The 20,125-nt window shown below is 43.3% G+C and overlaps 3 protein-coding genes across 4 annotated transcripts in view; 1 reads left to right on the top strand and 2 right to left on the bottom strand.

The window, feature by feature from the left end:
• The window catches only part of SLC41A2 (solute carrier family 41 member 2), a 49,484-nt gene extending 45,994 nt beyond the window's left edge, over nucleotides 1-3,490 (bottom strand). The window contains exon 1 of the mRNA XM_083401277.1: nucleotides 3,065-3,490. The gene's annotated coding sequence lies outside the window, so the exon portion shown is untranslated. The remainder of the gene's footprint in view (nucleotides 1-3,064) is intronic.
• Nucleotides 3,491-12,790: 9,300 nt separating this feature from the next.
• Nucleotides 12,791-17,904, top strand: NOPCHAP1 (NOP protein chaperone 1). The gene is made up of 4 exons (XM_083401264.1): nucleotides 12,791-12,936; nucleotides 14,042-14,128; nucleotides 15,259-15,395; nucleotides 16,862-17,904. Exons 1-4 carry the CDS (start codon nucleotides 12,867-12,869, stop codon nucleotides 17,039-17,041), a joined length of 474 nt encoding a protein of 157 aa, XP_083257390.1. The 5' UTR covers nucleotides 12,791-12,866; the 3' UTR covers nucleotides 17,042-17,904.
• Nucleotides 17,905-18,390: 486 nt separating this feature from the next.
• Nucleotides 18,391-20,125, bottom strand: part of ALDH1L2 (aldehyde dehydrogenase 1 family member L2) — a 31,027-nt gene continuing 29,292 nt past the window's right edge. For both annotated transcript variants that reach the window (XM_083401262.1, XM_083401263.1), the window contains one exon: nucleotides 18,391-19,315. In XM_083401262.1, coding sequence (XP_083257388.1) covers nucleotides 19,260-19,315 — 56 coding nt within the window. In that variant the 3' untranslated portion in view covers nucleotides 18,391-19,259. The remainder of the gene's footprint in view (nucleotides 19,316-20,125) is intronic.

The raw sequence follows: 20,125 nt of genomic DNA, 5'->3' as shown, positions 1-20,125 counted from the left end.
GTTGTTGTTCTCCTCCCACACCCAATTGTTTTGAAACAAAAATGAACTATGTCAACCCTGACCGAGTACACGTTTCCAATGTCAGTCCAAATGATATGACCTCAGATTGAGCTCAAAAATCTTAACACTGGTTGAGATGCATATGTAGATAGGAATCAAGCACACCATCTTGTCTCTTTATGCTTGTGGAAATTATGTGGAAATGAAACCGTGACATCTTGTTAGTAGAGAACTCATTCTCCAGGTGCCTATCATTATACAAGTCAAAACAGTACTATCCTCTCATAAGAGGGAAGTTGTCAGCAGGCTTGGGGAACCACAATGCTTGCAGAAGAATAAATATCACTTTGCGGGGGGGGGGGCAAAGTGGTTAATGATAAGTGAGTATACTCAGCGGGCATGTAATGATGGCTGAGTGTTGAAAAGAAGAAAAATGGAAACTGGGGAGGAATGCAAGAGGGAATGCCTGTCTGCCTGGAATCCTGAATAAGAGCATGCCACACACACTGCAACCTTCTGTTGCAGGTACAAAGTTACTGATAAAAGGTAGATATGACAAATTGGCATAGAACAAGTAATTAATGCACGCTTGTAGTTTGCTCTTACTGTCTGATATCTCATAGTACATAAATCACCTGTCACAACCAGAAGCCACCAAAAGCAAGGAACTCATGTTCAAACTCAGTTTGAAATACTGTCTTAAACAGGTTATTATCCTTTACAGACTTTACAGCAAAGCAGGGACCAAATGTATCAGTATATCGTAAAAATTACCTGTCCAAAATAATGAAAAGTAAACATATTTTCGGATTTAGATAAACCAGAAAAAATATGTAAAGTTTTTATTTTAAGTTTTTATTCATATTAACCTTACTCAAGTGCAACAATGAATATGTTGTAGTGACAATGGATACTGTAGCATCCTGGTTTTCTAAGTCTGATTATCTGCCAAATAACAGTCATGCAGGGTAGTGCAAACATAATTACAGGGCTAGCTTAACCACTATCTACAGAACTGAAAACTCAGTTAAATCATACTTTGTTAAGATTTAAGCATTTGTGAGCCCCTTCTGCTCAAAATAAATTGTGAACTTAGCAAGATTCCTAAGCATGCTGCTTAGCTTTGACAAAAAAAAGCACTATTCCCAACTGCACAAAAATACAACATATTCTAAGGAACTTAACCATTCACAGTGTATGAGTTTCAAGGGTGCAGCAATTAAGGCGGAATAGCAGCAGCTACATCCCCAAGCTGTCATTCTGTGTACCTGCCTTTGACCCATCATAAAAGTAAGTATTTGTATAAATGAGAGATAATCAGGGGGCACTTAGTATAAGATTTGGCATAAACCTATGAGAGATTTAGGCTGCAATCCTAGGGGTAAACTGCAATGAATTCAATAGGCTTACCTCTGAGTAGACATGTATAGAAATGCACTGTTAGTCAATCCTCCATTAGCTGTCTCTGTTGTGGCTGACATCACTAAGATGACATGGAGGAGACCTATCCACTATCTTGCTTCCTTTCCACCTAATTCTGTTGCCGTCACTGACATGTATACAAAACATAGCTCAGGATCTTGGGGCATTACCATTGCACTTCTGAGACTATCATTACTCACACAGTGTGCAATGATTTGTCATTCCCGTAAATAAAAATGACTGTTTGACAACTTTTGTAAAAAATAAATTTTTTTTTTTTTTGCTTTTCTGTGTTTGTCTTTTATGGCTGCAAGCTCTCTTGGGAACAATTTATGTGGGTGCTTAATTTAAACAGAAGCCTTTCAAAATTAAGCTCAGCTTGAAAGTTCCCCTGTTTTTCTCTGCCACCCATTATCTAATGATTAACAAAAGACAGCATACCAAAGCTGCTGAATGAGGTGAATTGTTTTTTTCCAAATTCCTATGTATATGAAGGAATTGGTTACTTTGGTGTCAAATTCAGGTGAAATTTACCTGGCTAAAAAATTATAGGCATCTGCTTTCCAATCTATTTGAGGTGGATATCCTGGATTCACATTTACTGACACATCAAACAGGTTCCACACACACAAGGTGTACTACGAAGTTAGCCTGACACAAATCTGTGGCACCAAGTAATAACTGCAAACAAATATTGATGGATATTGTCATACTATTTATTTTGGCTGTTTTTAATGCTTATTCCATATGGCACTGTTTATTATATGGAACTCTTGGATATCTACTGTTTTATACTAGCAACAGCCAACTATTTCTTCTCTGATTCTCATTTATTTTTCAAAGTCATGTTGTTTTGTTGTTGTTGTTTGTTTAAATTCTATTTAAATATATAGACTGAACTTTCTAGACAGTCCGGGATTGCAACTAATACTTTCTGAATGAGCCTAATTTTCACTTTGCATCCTTGAACTCTGCCTTCTGCAGCAACTTCTGGGTGAAATTACAAAGGCAGATCCTACATTTATAGTTATGCACAGCCATTCACTCTTGCCTTAACGTCATTAGCATTCACAAACTGAAGCGGTACAACTGAACTGCAAATGACAGCAAAACCAAACACGAAACTAGAAAGGAGAAACGCCCAGCGCCTTGGTAACATCAGCAGATGCAATAATCTTAACATTTAGGTGGTGACCTATTTTTGTAGCACTCCGGGGGGCCACTTAAGAGACTTTGCCTTTTCTGCCCAGCTTATTCCACCCCAAACCCTGGGGCTGGAAAGAGAAATAAAACCAGCATATGAAGAGGACGCAAGAGTATTAAAAATTTCTCAGGAGAGTGAAAAGGGGCGGAGGGGAGGGAGCTAGAGGGATGCTCGCGATGAGGAAATGCTATTCCAGTTTAGCCATAATGATTTAACAAGGTGGGGGAGAGAAAGTCAGGCTGGTGAGGAAGGAGCAGCCAGCCTGCCAGCCGGGCCCGGGGCTGCCTCGGAGGCAGATGCCGTTCTTCCTTCACTTCCCCGCGGGGATTCCCTTCCCTCCATCTCCGGGGGTGGAGGAGGCGGCGACGGTGGCGGCGGCGCCTTTCCCGCCCTTCCTCCGCATCTCCTTCCCCACCCTCGGGCCACCCGCTCTCCTACCTGGGCAATGGCGAACCAGGGAGGGGAGCCAGCCACCCGCGGCAGCAGCAGCAGCAGCCGCCTCCTCCGCCGCCGCTCGCCTCCATCCTCGCCGCCGCCCGCTCCTCGCGCACAGGAAGGAACTTGCCCGCGGCCGCCGAGGAGGCAGAAGCAGCTCCTCCGGGTAGAAGAAGCGGCGCCGCCTCCGCCGCCCCACTGAGCACGCGCGGCAGAGGCCGGGGGAGAGCAGGGAGGGGGGCGGGCGCGCAGGCAGGCGGGCGGGCGCTGATGTGGCCGGGCGTCGCCGGCGCTCGGAAAACTCCTCAGCGCTTCCACGGCGGGGGCCGCGAGAGCTCCAGGGAACCCCGCTCCGCGCAGGCCGGAGCAGCCCGCCTCGGAACGCCAGGAAGCGCCGAGGGGCCCGGAATGGGCCCACCCTGGAAAGACACGGGTTCCTTCGTTCACACGTTCCTGGCACGCGACGCGCGCCTTGGAGGAGGAGGAGGAGCAGCCTCCTATTATATAACTAGAGTGCATGGGTGGGTGGGATTGCAAGCAGGCAGCATCTCTGAAAGCAGGGGTAGGGGCAACCGGACGCCTTCCTTCAGCATGGCCAGTGGTCAGGGAGGATTGGGGATGTAGTTAGGCAAGTTCCCCTCAGACACAAAATGGCACACGTGTCTATACAGCGGCAGACCTTGATGTCTCAAATTTCAGCGGCGCCCCTCTGCAAAGCTAAAATCCAGCACACACACACACCCTACCCCTCCACCTCTCGCCTTCCGTTGGATGTCACAGTTGTGGCGCCCCAGAAGCTCCATACCTTAATTCATTGAGGATTAATGCGCGATGGCTAATAGTCATGATGGCTTTATATTTGCTCTGGTATCAGAAGCGTTGACTCTCTGAATACCAGTTACTGAGGAACATGAGAGTGGAAGTGCTGCTGTGCTCATGGGTACACTTTCCCCATTTTCAATCAACCAGGGATACTCTGAAAAGGAGAGTATTGGTTATGAGAAAATCTGGATTGAGGGAGGGGAAACTGGGGGAAGGCAGTGATTTGGAGGAGAACCATCATATGGACAGTGGAGAATTAAAGGTGGTTACAGGAAGCTTACTATCCACATTAAAGGACAGTATGAATGGGCCCTTAGATGAAAAGAGAGCAGTAAGCCTTATATATCTCTTAATCACTGGGAAATCATTGGGAAATTTTCAGTGCACTCCTGCCAGACATATGTTTTCTAAACGACAGAGCCTCTTGGGCTTACCAATCAGAAGGTCAGCGCTTCGAATCCCCGTGATGGGGTGAGCTCCCATTGTTCTGTCCCAGCTCCTGCCAACCTAGCAGTTTGAAAGCATGCCAGTGCAAGTAGATAAATAGGTACTGCTGCGGCGAGAAGGTAAACAGAGTTTCTGTGCGCTCTGGCTTCCATCATGGTGTCCCATTGCACCAGAAGCGTTTCAGTCATGCTGGCCACATGACCTGGAAAGCTGTCTGTGTACAAACGCTGGCTCCCTCAGCCTGAAAGCGAGATTAGCACTTCTACGCCATAGTCACCTTTGACTGGACTTAACCGTAAAGGGGTCCTTTACCTTTTTCTTTTTCTTTTCTTTTAGCTTTTTCAGTTTTCAACTCAAAAAAGAAAGCAAACAACCCAAAATGATAAATACATTCTGAAAAGTAAGACTGCTAGAATAAAAATGCAGAAATGAGAATATTGGTTTCCCCCAAGCCCTGGGGAAAGGTTCTAAGAATCATAGCTAACTCCTCAGGTATAACTGATTTAAATTACCTGACCCCCAGAAAGAATGCATTAAAACGTGAGTAGTCATGTTTGTTGCATCATTTAATTCTTGGTTCAAGGAGGAAGTTCAGATTACTTTATTAATAATTTATACTGTGTGTTTGTCTTTGAGCAGAGACGTGCTAAACAGAATGAGGAAACAGTTTAAGAGTACCATCTTCATTTTCAAAGGTCACCACGGATGGTTGTGTGTGGCAGGGGATGGACTTTCTTCACTGGTAAACTTGCTAACCACTCTGGCTTCTTCCTACTTCTGTACCTTTTCCCAACTACTTATTTCTCTTTAATTAAAAAGTTCAAGAGAAGTCTAAAGCGAAAAGCTCCATTCCTCTGTTTTGCATCAGAACTGCAAAACAGAACAAAAAAGCTGGCACGCCGAGCCAGCAGCAAGTATATATGCTGTTGGCAAATTATAAAGATGCATTTGCTTGCACTCGTGAAAGCTTTATTGGCAACAAAAGACAACAGTCAACAATTCTTTACTTATTTTAGGTTTAGTGTAAAATACACTTCCCTTGGAAACATCAACTGGCATAGCTGAAAATAATAATCTTACAGTGTTTTTGGCTGTGTTAACTGGCCCTGATCCAGAGACTGAACAGCAGTACACCGCGCACCTGCTGCTACTTAGCAGCATTGGAAGACAGCCTTGCCAGCACCAACAGTGCTGATCGTGTGAGATACATCCCCTTCCTGGTGATCAGGTTCACTGCCAGACCACTGGTGTTCTGTGGGTATGAGTATAATCCCATACCAGTAGAAAAGGTGGTGGAATTACAGTGGTTTTATCTGTATCTTCCACACCTCCATGCAATTTTCTTGGTATTTTGTGATGTTTCTATAGTATTACATCCGCACTGGTGAATTATATCCTATTAATAGCTCTGACCATTTGTCTTATTCCTGCTATCTCTCAAGTTCCCCTTTTAATTAATTTATTTTTTGGGGAGCGTGTGGAAACTTACAGTGCCATCATGTCACCTTGTTGCAATTCCATGTCAGCTTTCTGGGTGATGCCTCAGGAGCATGAGAGCCCAGTGCAATTATTCAGATTGTGAGCTCCTATAACTTGCTAGTTATTGCCGTTTTCGTTTGCATAGGCATAAGGCTGTCGTATTTGCTTTAGTATCAGGTCCTTACAAAATAAGGCACAGCATTTGTGGGTGATGCTGCACTGTTGATCTGGGACAATGCTAAATGGATGGAACATTTTCGCACATCCTGAGCCACCCTTTTTGAAATTGCTGAAATTCTCTCAGACTGTAGTGGTTGGTGCCAATTGTCTAACCGATAGTGAAACATTGTTCACATCCAGTTAGAGATCCAGTAGAAAGATCTGTGCATTAAAAAAACCAATTTCTACGCCTTTACTACCCCTTACTCTTTTGGAATACTAGACTAATTAAACTTAAAATCATGTCAACATTTCTCTTGTAAAGTTTTCCCCATTAGAAGAACATCCTCACCATTCCTGATTTAAAAAACAAAGCAAAACTCATAGCATATGCATATCAAAAAGTTCTTAGTTCTATAAACACTAAGGACCTTTCCACACAATAAGTCAAAACACAGCTTTCTTCCACCTCCAGTATTTATCTCTTAAGGACCATTCTGTAGAAAGATGCATAGATGTACATTTGCGAAATGGGAAATCTAAGAAACTCTTGTGAGCAACACCAAATATTTATTTCAACGGGGTGGGGTGGGGATAAATAATCTGCTCCTTAAAACAATAGGCAAAACACACACACCCCCAAAATGACACAAAGACCCCACCAAAGCAGGAATCATATTCCCAAATAGTCAATCCTTCAACAGAACAACAACAAAAAAGGCATACAAAACACCCTCAGCAAAAAGGTTTTTTAAAAAGGAGGGGGAGCAAGAGGGTTGGCAGATATCAAGGGGGTTGTCCGTGGGTGTTGTGTGGCTCATGGGCACCACACTGGGGATTCCAGAGCTCAGCACAGAAATATAGTCAGGCATTTGCACATACTGAGGAAGGAAATCTTGAGTTCACACTGTTGCTTGTTCCTGCCAATTCTAATACAGTGGTACCTTGCTTTACGAACTTAATCCGTTCCAGAAGTCCGTTCTTAAACCAAAGCATTCTTAAACCAAGGCATGCTTTCCCATAGCAGCGGGGGACTCAGTTTACAAATGGAACACAGGAAGTGGAACATGTTCTGCTTCCAAGGCAAAGTTCACAAACCAAAACACCTACTTCTGGGTTTGCAGCGTTCTTAATCCAAGTTGTTCATAAACTAAGCTGTTCTTAAACCAAGGTACCAATCTGAACATGTCAGAGTTAGAACATCCATGCTAGACATGGATGGATCCATAACTCATGATCTGTCAAATGACAAGTGCCAGGAGTGATGCCTGCCGGGAGCAATGCCTCAACACCTTCCAAATGCACTGCATCCGGAAGATTTTGGGCATCACTTGGCAGGACAGGGTTTCAAACCAAAGTGTATTCTCCCAAGCCCATATTCCCAGCATGTTTGCACTCCTGTCTCAGTGACGTCTAGCTCATGTCTACAGAGTGGAAGGTGGCAGGTTCCCCAAGGATGTGTTGTATGGGGAGCTGGCTTCAGGCACTAGGCATGTTGGCAGACCAGCTCTGTGTTACAGTTATTTCTGCAAATGTGGCATGAAGGCTGGCAACATTAACCCTGCCATATGGGAATCTCTTGCAGATGGTCACAGCGCCTGGAGACAGTCAGGTTGTGTGTCCACAGCAGTGACCAGAGTAGGAATGATCACTGGGAGGAGTGCACTAAGAAGACCTGCATCAGCACAACTGGATGCCTTCATCTGCCCCAGCTGCAACAAAACATGTCTCTCCCATATCAGTGTCTACACTCACAGAAGGCATTGTAACTCTCCAGCTATTTGACTTCACCCCTAAAGGCACACTCTTCCATCATCTCCCAAGACAGACGGATGCCAACCAAAATGGCAGTAAAAAGGTAAAGGTAAAGGACCCCTGACAGTTAAGTCCAGTCATGAATGACTCTGGGTTTGCGGTGCTCATCTCGCTTTACTGGCCGAGGGAGCCAATGTTTGTCCACGGACAGTTTTTACGGGTCATGTGGCCAGCATGACTAAGCTGCTTCTGGCAAAACCAGAGCAGCTCACGGAAACGCTGTTTACCTTCCCACCAGAGCAGGTACCCACCTATTTATAGTGGTACTTCGGGTTACAGACGCTTCCGGTTACAGACACTTCAGAATACAGAAATAAGCCAGAAATAGTACCTCGAGTTAAGAACTTTGCTTCAGGATGAGAACAGAAATCGTGCGATGGCGGCGCGAGGCCCCATTAGCTAAAGTGGTACCTCAGGTTAAGAACAGTTTCAGGTTAAGAATGGACCTTCAGAACAAATTAAGTTCTTAACCCGAGGTACCACTGTATCTACTTGCACTTTGACATGCTTTCGAATGCTAGGTTGGCAGGAGCTGGGACCAAGCAACAGGAGCTCGCCCCGTTGCAGGGATTCGAACCGCTGACCTTCCAATCGGCAAGCCCTAGGCTCAGTGGTTTAGACCACAGCGCCACCCATGTCCCTTAAAATGGCAATAGAGAGTGGTAAACGTATGATATCTCAAGTGATATGGACTGGACTTTGTAACGTAGAAGATTCACTTATCATCTCTTCAAATTACCCAATTGTTTTTACCGATTTCAAGGTGCAGTTAATGATAAGCATCTACAGCAATACGAGTAAAGAGCAAATTCTGTTTTGTCAGCTTGAGTCAGCTACACGGGTGTGAGTAATTCTATCAAAAGATAATTTGCATGCCTTAAGGGAAATGTTTTAATCTCAGGGGCACCTGCCAAGCTCTGACAATTAGCGCATTTCAAAAATAGCAGCTAGTCATCTGCTTGCCAGCATTCAAACTTATTACACGTTTGTTTAAATTAATTTAGCACCGCCACTCTTTTAAACGCAATGTGTTTTCCATGCCAGAAATGCTGGGGGGGGGGGGAGAGATTTCCCCTGCTATGCGTGCCTTTGTCTTTATAGGAGGCTTTTGGAATCAGAAGCAAGGGAACTGTGTGCAATTGGTTATGCAGAACTCTGAGAAAAGAACTAACATAGTCCTGGTCTCAAAATATGACCAAAATAATACTGTTACAGATTTGGTGTACCAGAATTCGGGGGACGAAAAGCGCCTTTAATTCTAACAAGTTACAAATGTTAGAAATTACTGAATGCTAGAAATTAGTAAGTGCTTGTAGTCTTCTCCTGGGTGAGAGGCAGTTTAGCAGTGTAAAAATGCAGACTAAGCTTGTTTTTCAGAGTCTCACCTGGATGGAAGTCATCAAGCATGGCAAAGGTGCTGATGGCCCATCAAAGGAGGATGCTTGGGTCTGTGAAATGGAGGTTGCCAGGGTAACAAGGGTGTGATATCACACAGGAAAAATGTTGTCATTTTAAAAAAGAGGTCTGGAGAAGGGAGGTTGAGCAGACAGAAGGGGAGGTGCTGCATTTGGCAAAGTGTTCTAGGAGGAAGGAGAGGAACAAAGAGAGAATTCTATGCAGTGCTGGCTGGAGGAGGCTGCACTGAGAGGTCAGGGGCCATGACTGGCTGCTACTTTGAACCCAAACAAGACAAGCAACAAAAGACACTCTTGGGCTGTAATGTTCTGCACCTCCTCCACCGAAGGCTTCCAAGGGTAAATAGGTGTAAAGTAAGCCATATTTCTTAATGAAACTACCAAATTTTTCTGACGATAATTTTCCCTTAGAAATATGGTGGTATCTCGAGTTAAGAACTTAATTCGTTCTGGAGGTCTGTTCTTAAACTGAAACTGTTCTTAACCTAAGGTACCACTTTAGCTAATGGGGCCTCCTGCTGCCACTGCACCACCGCCGCACGATTTCTGTTCTCATCCTGAAGCAAAGTTCTTAACCCGAGATACTATTTCTGGGTTAGCAGAGTCTGTAACCTGAAGCGTCTGTAACCCGAGGTACCACCGTAATAGGCAAAAATTGCTTGTCGTCTTACACAGGGATAGCAGAGGAGGGGTGGGGGATTGGTGACAGCAGCCAGCAGGAGATTGGCAGCGGCGACTGGGCATGTGATTGGTTGCTGCACCAAGGCCTGCTGACGATTTGCTGCAGCTGTGGCAATTGGGCAGGCTATTTATGGCAGTGGCGAGGTGTGCATGCAATTGGTTGTTGTTGCGTTGAATGGCCACGGCGATGCATGTGATTTTCAGTGGAGGGCAGGCTGTAGAGTGATTGGCAGCAATGACCCCCCCCCCAAAAGCTCAACAATTATTGGCAAATCCCCCCCCCCAATGTTTTGTTGCAGTCCAAAAAAATATGGGTCGTCTTATACATGGGGGGGGGGGTGTTATATATGGAAAAATATGGTATTCTATGCTGTGCCTCAATTTCCCAACACAAACCTGGATGAGCATCTGGAACCACCTGGAATCTTGCTACCACTTGGCAGAGATTGGGGGTGGCACGTAACCTTTGTATCAATACTATTAAAGTGTCTTGTGTTTTGGTAACTAGATCTAGATGCCTTCAACTTGTCTCCCAGACAGCGCTTCCACTGCTTCACAGGCAGTAGAAGAATTAAAAGAAAGAAGGTTCCTAGTAAACATTAGGAAGAATTTTCTGATGGCAAGAGCTATTTGACAGTGGGATGGACCACATCTTAAGGTGATGGACTCTCCTTAATTGGAGGTTTTAAAACAGGTTGTGTTATCTACTGAGTTGAATCCTAGAACAATAGGATCCAGAATGCAGCAGTCTGATTTGTCCACAGGAGCCACCCAATCCAGCTCCAGGTGGAAGTGAATCAGTGACCTGATTGGCCTGCAGGAGCAGCCAATCAGGCTTCTGGAGGAGGTGAATCTGCAAGTTGATTGGCCTACAGGAGCAGCCCGGAATTAGCCAATCACGGGGCCCATTGTGTAAATAATGTATATATAGCTAGACATTTTGGAGAAGTTTCATTCATTGCTACTATGAGCTGAATAAAGAGCATGAAATTCACACTCGACTCTGAGTATATTTCAGGTTGGATGGCCATCTGCCAGGGATTTTTCGCTGTGCTTTCCTGCATTGTTGGGTGTTTGACTAGATGACCCTTGGGATCCATTCCATTTCTATGAGTCTCAGGTTGCAAGCCATCTACCCTTGTCACCCCCAGACTGTCAGTATTTTGCAAGAGGTATTCGAGCGCATTATAGAAATTTAGGTTTGTGCAATTAAAGCACTCTGGTGCCCTGGCAGAACAAATCCACTTTTTGCAATTAGAAAAATGACAGAGAAATTCACCAAAAGGCATGGCATGAGCGAATGACATAAAACTAGCATGAAATCAAGGGGCAAATGGAAGTGTGAGTGGACCCTTAGTTGTGCAAGAACTAGTGTGCTGCAGTTACAGATTACAATCCTATAGCCACTAAATTTAGGAAAAAATCAGGTCAGATTGCATTGCTAGAATATCTAGAGCAATAATGTTATTTGAACATCGGGGAGTGTTCACCATTTCCTGTTCAAATATTTTTATCTCTACAGTCAACCACAGGAAATACTGGTTCTGTGTGCTGGAAATAAAAGCCACCTGTCTGTCTCTATTGGTAAGGTGGCAACTGCAATATCATAAACTGTGGCACCACTCCAGATTCTGAAACAGCTTTGTATGTCATTCTTTTAAATCCCACTTTTCTATAAAAGCCAAACCTAAGGTGTCTTGCACAAATAAAAACATAAAGCACAATAAAATTAAAAGCAGGTGTAAGAAAATGGACAGCAATAGAGAAAGATAATGGCGGCAATGTCCATACACATATAACAAACAGTTCTAACAACTGCCCACTGGAAAGTCAATGTAAAAGTGAGGAGTTGGGGGCCTGCTTTTATACTGTAATTGACCTATCCTCTTGTTTTAAAGGTGATGAATGAATGTTTAAATAAATAACTGTATATGTAGGAGCCACAATACCTAGGCTAGGGTGAAGGTCATTTCATCCACTAGTCAGGGCTGGTCCTCAGTCCAGTCTAGATGTTACATGCCACCCCAAACTGAGAACTGAGAGACTCCAGGGGTTTGATTTCCTTAGAATGAAGGTCAGCAGAGACCATGGAGTCGTGTGCTTTAAATATGCCATGAATGTACTTTAAATTTATTGTGTGGATCTGTCCTAAGACCCCAGCTTCAATTCCTGGTGATTCTGATCCTGTCTCTGACACGGAATTGAGGATGCGGAAATTGGAATTGATTCCCCAAATGCCGAGAACATAAAAAGAGCCCGTTGGATCAGGACATTGGTCCATTCTAGTTCAGCATCCTTGTTCTCACAGTGGCTGAGCCCAGCAAGCAGGATCTGAGCACAAAAGGCACTCTTCTCTCCTGGGGTTTCCAGTACAGTGGTACATCGGGTTAAGAACTTAATTCGTTCTGGAGGTCTGTTCTTAACCTGAAACTATTCTTAACCTGAAGCACCACTTTAGCTAATGGGGCCTCCTGCTGCTGCTGTGCCGCCGCTGCACGATTTCTGTTCTCATCCTGAAGCAAAGTTCTTAACCTGAGGTAATATTTTCTGGGTTAGTGGAGTCTGTAACCTGAAGCGTATGTAACCTGAAGCATATGTAACCCGAGGTACCACTGTAACTGCGATTCAGAAGCATTACTGCTTCCAGCCATGGAGGCTGAGCAAAGTCATCATGGCTAGAAGCCACCGATAGCCTTATCCTCCATTAATTTGCCTAATCCTTAAAGCCATCCAAGGTGATGTGACCATCCTGTGAGTTTGACTCTGCGCTGAGTGAATAAGCGCTTGCTTTTCTCTTTCCCGGATCTTCCAACATTCCGCTTCGTTAAGCGAGGGAGAGAAAAGCTTTTCCCCCTCCGCGCTGTAGGTGGCGCCGTCGCGCTCGCGAGGCCGCTCTGGGCTTCGCCGCTTCCGGTCTCGCGCGCGTGTTCCGGTTTCCCCCACGGAGGCTGCCGCGCGTGGAAAAGCAGCGGTTTGCAAAGAGGTGCATGGCGCTGAGCGGAGATGGCGCGGCTCCGGCTGTATCCCGGGAGCTGCTTTCCGCGGGGAGCGGAGGAGGTAATTGGCAAGGAGTTGCCGGAGCAGGCGCTGCCGATATAGGGGGACAACTTTCTGCGCTTCAGGAACGGGGGGGGGGGGGGGACGGGAACACCCGACCCTTTCCCGCTTCCCTGCAGCGGTTAGTTGTTCTTTCATTGGACCCAGATTTTGCAAGTCTGCGGCCTGAACGCATTTTAGGGATAAGGTGAGGTGTCGTTGCAAACAAAGCGATCCACAAAAATAACCGTAGCATATAATACTTTTAGTAGGGGCGACTAAAAGAAGTGAGCAAGCTTTCAGGCTCAGTACATGTAGTAGGATATTGCTGAGACCTAAAATCTGCATTTTGTAATAGTAGAATGGGGCCTTTCCCTTCCCTTTTGCTTTTTGTTGTTGTTTGGTTTTAGCATCCAGTTTCATTGAGAATTTGCAGAAACCCGGAAGGCTTGCTCACTTTTCCTTGTATTTATTGGTCTCCAAATGCTAGTTGCTTTGAGGAGGCTTTCCTCCATTCCTGCTGCTACGGATCAACAGTATGTTGTTAAGCTACTTGTTTGGGGAGTTGCCTCCCGCTTTCATTCTTCCGGATCAACAAAGATAACTATCAGTGCTTGTAGCCTTTACAGATCTATACAGGAAGCTGTGGTCTGTCTCTCACACACAAATACACTGCACAAGCACTGCCCTTCATGCACATCATGAATTACAAGCTTGCATTATATAGATATGGGTTGCTTTTCACATTGCAGCTTCATGAGTAGAGTGTGCATGGCTAGTATTGTATTGGCTAATCTGTAATGAGTGAAATAGAAAAGGGTGTTATTAAAATCAAAATTCTAGCAATGCATTTCTTGATTTAGTTTAAATGGGGCTTGATTCGGGTAACCTGAGATTGGGGTTCTGGGAGAGTGGAAAGGCATATGAAGAGGGCTTGCATATTTTTAAAAATGAGATAAGGGTAGATAGGGTAGGTGAACGGAAAAATCACATTTATTCTGGACCAATTGTTTTGGAATGCAGTTTCCTCTACTGTACTGTTTTATTTTAATAGTGTGAATATTCTATGTAAATAGAAAAGGTTGGTGTGTGACTGCTGAACTCATGTTGGAATTCTGGCTTGTAGGTATTCATGAGACGCTATTGCTAAATTCAAAGCATGCTAAGAAGAAAACCATGAGCTTACAGACGGTCAGGCTTCCAAGGAGCAACCGTAAGTGCTCATCATCTTTAAATATATTGTGTGAACTTCAGTAAGATACAAACTTAAAGAATTGTGTAGAAACATTCCTGACGTAGAATTAGTGTTCTAGCATAAACAGCTTGAGAATTTTGTGTTCCTCCCCATAGACCTGAAAGTCCATGCAATGCAATATGACAGAAGCAGAAGAGGGAGGCATTGAAAAGGTGTAGTGAGGGAATACTGTAACATTCCAAAATAAAGTGTCTCTGTTGTGTTCATGGAATCTGTAAAGCATTTTTGTGTGGCCTGTCACATCTAGTTATAAATTCAAGTACTAAACTGATAATACAAGTCTTGTGTTACTCTGAATGAGAAACCATACAGCTGATGGCAGCAATGAGGTCCGTGGGCAGGAAGACAATCCATCCTCATATATCCTCAAATCATTTAATGTTTAAATGTATATGAACAGCTTTGAGAACTGCATGGTGAAGAAAGAATGTTAAATATGTTTTGCCCAAGTCTTCTAATAAGAACCAAACTGGCCCAGACCAATATTCTGTTAAATGTGAAGTCTTGTATCTACATAGTACACCATCTCTTCATACTAACTTCCCAGCATTTGGTATTTGGAACTTTCAAAATGTCCACACATTTTGCAATGTGACCATTTGTTTACAGCATTCCTTCTCTAGCTGACAAGGACTCGAGGGAGTGGGGAGACTTTTATCAGCTCCTGTTGGTTGGGCTGAGAAAATGGGAGCTTTAATCTGGATTGTAAGATGTGAAATCAGACATAATGTCATAAAATAATTATGCTCTGCCATACATAGGGTTAGTGCTTTAAAGAAAAAAAGCACTGCATAGGGTACTGTTCTTACGCTGTATTATTTCTGTGGCAGATGGGAAAGTGCAATACTGCTAGTGACAGTGGAGTAGCAGCACCCAATACATGCCTTGTTGCCTCTCTAGTGTTGTGCAACTTATAAAGCATTGTCTGTGACAAGCCTAACAGTTTTAAGACTGTTTGCAGACAGGAGGGTTGCAGTATGCAGTAAGGGTTAAAATACTGGACATTACTAGGAGTAAAGCCATCCAATGTATTTTATCAAAGTCTTTCGTAGAAGTTCATTAATATCTTGCCTGTTTTCATGTACTAGTTTTGGACAGGGTGCAGAACTTTCTACCACGGATGGCCAACGCAAATGACGAGCTAAGAAGAGAAATGGAAAACACCCCTGTTCAAGAGTTTGATATTGAACATGTGGGTGCTTCAGTTGAAAACGTCATTGAAATGGTGAATAATTTCTATCTAAAATTAATGCCTTGGCTTCTAGCATCTTACTCATGTTTACAGGGTGCAAAAAGGATGAATGTTCTCCTGGCTCTATTATTATATGGTTAAGGCCTGATAATTTATGGTCTAAACCAGGCATAGGCAACCTCGGCCCTCCAGATGTTTTGGGACTACAACTCCCATCATCCCTAGCTAACAGGACCAGTGGTCAGGGATGATGGGAGTTGTAGTCTCAAAACATCTGGAGGGCCGAGGTTGCCTATGCCTGGTCTAAACATTGTCTCATGCCTTTAGCTTCCCGGTTTATAGCTGAAACAGATTCCTAGGGCGTGGTTTAAAAAATCGTAGGAAATTAAGAATATTCTGGAGAACACCACACCAAAATGGTCAGCCAAATTATCACCATCAGTTTATTTGTATGATTTGTATAAATCATCAGATTATTTGTTATTTCCTGCCAAGATTGTATGCTAAATTACTCGCAGCATATCAGATAAACAGCAATAAATATAATCATTCAAAAAAGGAAAAATGCTAGTAGGAACAATGACAAATAACCATAGTACAGCCTAATGTATTATTTATTTATTATTACATTTCTAACCCACCTTTCCTCAAAGACATGCTTCTTCACGCTGCTCTTTATCTTCACACCACCCCTGTAATGTAGGTTAGGCTGAGAGACAGTGGCTGGCCAAGCTGACCCACTGAGCTGCATGGCTGAGTGGGGATTTGAGCTCTGGTCTCCCAGATCCTATTCCAAGTTTCTAACCACTGCATCACACTGGTTCTTGTACATAACTGGTTCTTGTGCACCACAAATACAATGAACTGGTATTCTCAAACAGAACCTAGTTGTCTGCATTTCTATCCTAGCTGCAGAGGAAGTGGGTGGGTGGGGTTTTTTCCTTTTCTCTGCAGACAGCATGGAAACAAAGACTACTGGCCTCTTAGCAAGGTAGTATTTTCCCCCAGCCTGTTGGCTTTTGTGTGCTTATTTATAAGGTGTAAATTATTGCTAGTGTCAATATGGAAACACATCATTCAAAAAATCAGTCCATAAACTTCGTATTAAGCAGTACAAATGAACTTGACCTAACTCAATGGCTTAAAACTAACCAGCAGAATGAATAAAGCATAACACAGAAATAAAAAAAGCAGTGTACAAGGCCGTTCCACAAAGACAGTATGAGGTTCTCCCCAATTAACCTACACACTGATAGACCCATTCTCAATTTAATTTGTCCAGTCTTCTTTTAAAAGCCATTCAGCCAGTCATCCCCTACATATTATGACAGTGAATTTTATAAAAATTGTTTTATGGATATGGCTATTGAGATGTTTGTTCTAAGGCTGTGGTGTTGAAGCCATGATTTGCCCAGTTCTGTACATCTTCATTTAGAGTTTGAATTGGCCTTCCTTTACAGCTTTTTAAAAATAATAATATGTATTTCTTTTTATTGCAGAATGTGGCTTTGGTTGAACTGAACAGCTCTGATACAGAGGAAGAGGATTCAGCCTCGGAAGATGACTCTGAAAGCGAGGACAGTTCTGTTTGTGACGAAGTGACCGTCGACAACATTAAGCTTCCTAAACCAAAAGGAGAAGGCAGAATAGAAATTCTGGACCCTACAAGTACTGAGTAGATGTCTGCCGTCTCAGATTTCGATTCATGTTACAAGCCATGTATCATAACTTGAAAAAAATTCTCTTGAAAAGCTAGTTTGCTTCCAGGTGTGCTACTTGCAGACTCTCTTTGCATCTCTCATGCCCAAGAGGCATGGAAGATCACTTCAGTCCAAGCCCCAAGATGAAAAAGATTAATGAGGATCGTCAGGAGCTTAGTATGGGGGCGCGCAGGGTGGGGGGAGAAAGCACTGAATCAGGCAGACAGAAAATACGCATCAGGCCAATTGGTGCTTTATATTGTATTCCTATTTATTGATGGAAGCAATTATTAGGTTATGGTGGCTACATGGAAACTGGCAATGCTTCTGTCATGTGCTGGAAGCATGTAGATTCTTCTAGTTATTGGAGAGAATTGTTTAGCTGCTACCCTGAATACCTTTCAAATTGGGGTGACCTCTGGTGAGTGACCCTTGCATGTTACTTTGCAACAGCTTCAGCATGGCAGCTGTAACCGAAGAGCTGATCTTAGGTCTGCTATAAGGTGGAGAGAGAATTGCATTGGCCTCTTAAGGGGAGGTTCCAGCTGTGGAGAGGTAGCAGCAGCTGGGCCGGTCAAAACATTTCTTGTACATAGAGGGGATCATGAGGGAAGCTGCTGAAAGTCCTGTAGCCTATTTTTCTGATCCCAAACATATATGTGTAAATGCTCAGATTAAGGACAAACTATCTAGCCTTATACCGGAAGTGGTTTCCTCAAAATTCTGCAGGATGGTTGAGTGTTTGGGCAGCAGTCCTGTTACGCATTTGAAATGGGGATATTTCCCATGTTTTCATAAAGAAAATACGGGTTTGTTAAATAAATAACTACTATTTTCAAGGTGTTCTGTATTTGTTTAGATATCAATACACCAACTCACAAGTTTCTACTGTTTTGATCTTGAAAATCAGACATTGCATTACAATTTTAATGGATGAACAGCTTGTTAGCCGATGGCTTCCTGGACACTGATCTTTCTCCTAGGATGCAATCTTTTGCACTTATTTGCACTTATTTGAGCGTGACCTTGGAATGATTTGCCTTTGAATATGCATTTGAGCTGCCACTTCTTTGGCAGCAGATTTGGATACAAATTGTGTATATCTAGCAAGTGAAGTCATTTAGGCTGAATATTCTGCAGGCAGCAAATGTTCACCAAAATAAAACAGCTGGAAGATCATGTTCCAAACCCCTGCTCTAAAAGGCTTCAGGGTGCAACCATTACAATTCTGCTGCTCCTTTGGATATGAAAAGTGGTAGCCAAAGATAAGTGTTCGTTTATATGCTTTTACAGACGTATTTCAGGATTGTAACACGCTACATAACACATTCAGCACAAACATGATTTAATAGCATAATTGGAATTCACAGCTATGTAGATTTCTCATTGGAGGAAATGTAAACACATTATAAAATAGTTGCTATAGCTTTCGTATGCATAGTAGAACACAGACATTAAGTTCTGCATATCATACAAAAAACACAGTAAGTGCACTTGAATTTATGTACAATGTTTATGGCAAATTGGTTCTCTGTGCTGCTTAAAAACTTGCATTGCAGGAAGAAAAGAGGCATAATGCTGGTGTGATGCATTCTGTAGAAACTAAGTACTATGGGACTAATTTGGAGAAACAAGGGACATACAGCGCTGAAGAAGGCCATAGCTCAGCGGTAGAGCATTTGATTTGTATGCATAATGTCCCAGGTTTGACCCTCAGCATCTTCAGGTCAAACTGGGAACACCTGTCCAAAACTCTCAGAGCTGCTGCCAGTCCAGACAGACAATACTGAGCTAGATGAACTCATGCTGTGGCTCAGCATAAGGTAGTTTCCTACGTCCGTTGCTTCTCACTTGGGCAAGATCTCCATTGTGAAGTCCAGGGATCTGAGGTTTCGATATGTCACCACTGGATGGTTCAGTTGCTTTTATAGGCGATGACATTCAGGGTAGCGGAGACCACGGTACAAAAAAGCTGCAGAAGCCGATAATGTCACAGTAAAGTCTATGACTCAGAAGTGATTCCCTACTGAATGCATGCGGATCTCTGCTGGAGGATCCACATCATAAAAGGGTTTGGTTCTGGCTCTGCGTTTTTAAGTGCCAGTGGAAGTTCGCAGTTTTGCTGTTGTAATTTTGGAGTCCTGTCTTGTGCTTGGTGAAGCGTTTTAAGAACACTATGCCACCCCAGTCGCGATGCTTAATATTCCACGGTTACAGCTTTCGTTCTGAGATACTCATGAAGCGCTTCCTCACCTGAGGAGAACAAGAGCATGGAAACAATTGTAGACTGCACATATTTTTCGCACCAATCCACTCCATAAATTTCCAGCACATTTAACACACATTTAAAACTCGTGGCTTTCCACAAAGAATCCAGTGAACTAGAGTTTACCCTTCACAGAGCTACGATTCCTAACACTATTAGTAATTTAAATGTGAGGTAAATGTGTGCTTTCTGTCTCAAGTGCTAGGTTTGCCAGAAATAATTCGGCAATCAAACCTATGCTTTTTCACAATACTTTTTTTATTATTAAGATACATAGATGTGCCTTTTTGGTCACATCCACACAGTATGTTCAAAGTGCATGGCTTCCTCCAAAGAATCCTAGGAACTGCAGTTTATCCCTCATGGAGCTATAATTGCCAGGATTCATAACAAACTACAATTCCCAGGATTCTTTGGGGAAAACCATGCACTTTTAAAGTGACAGATGGGTAAAATAGGTAATTGAAACAGTAAAAAGCCTCAAAGCTACTTGACCCTAAAAAAGTAGTTTTATGGTTTAAAACAATATAAAACCAGAAGAAGTTAAAATAATATAAAATGCATAAAATGAGCATCTAGCAACATTGATAAGGACCAGGTCCTACCCATCCCACTAAAAGTTGGGCACCACTATAGTATTACAGTGGTACCTCTGGTTACGTACTTAATTCGTTCCGGAGATCTGTTCTTAACCTGAAACTGTTCTTATCCTGAAGCACCACTTTAGCTAATGGGGCCTCCCGCTGTCGCCGTGCCGCCGGAGCACGATTTCTGTTCTCATCCTGCAGCAAAGTTCT

The sequence above is a fragment of the Podarcis tiliguerta genome (assembly GCF_965153285.1).
Source record: "Podarcis tiliguerta genome assembly, chromosome: 10".
In the NCBI taxonomy this organism is placed as follows: Eukaryota; Metazoa; Chordata; class Lepidosauria; order Squamata; family Lacertidae; genus Podarcis; species Podarcis tiliguerta.
The sequence above is the reverse complement of the archived record's forward strand: the minus strand, read 5'-3'. Positions and strand labels throughout refer to the sequence as shown.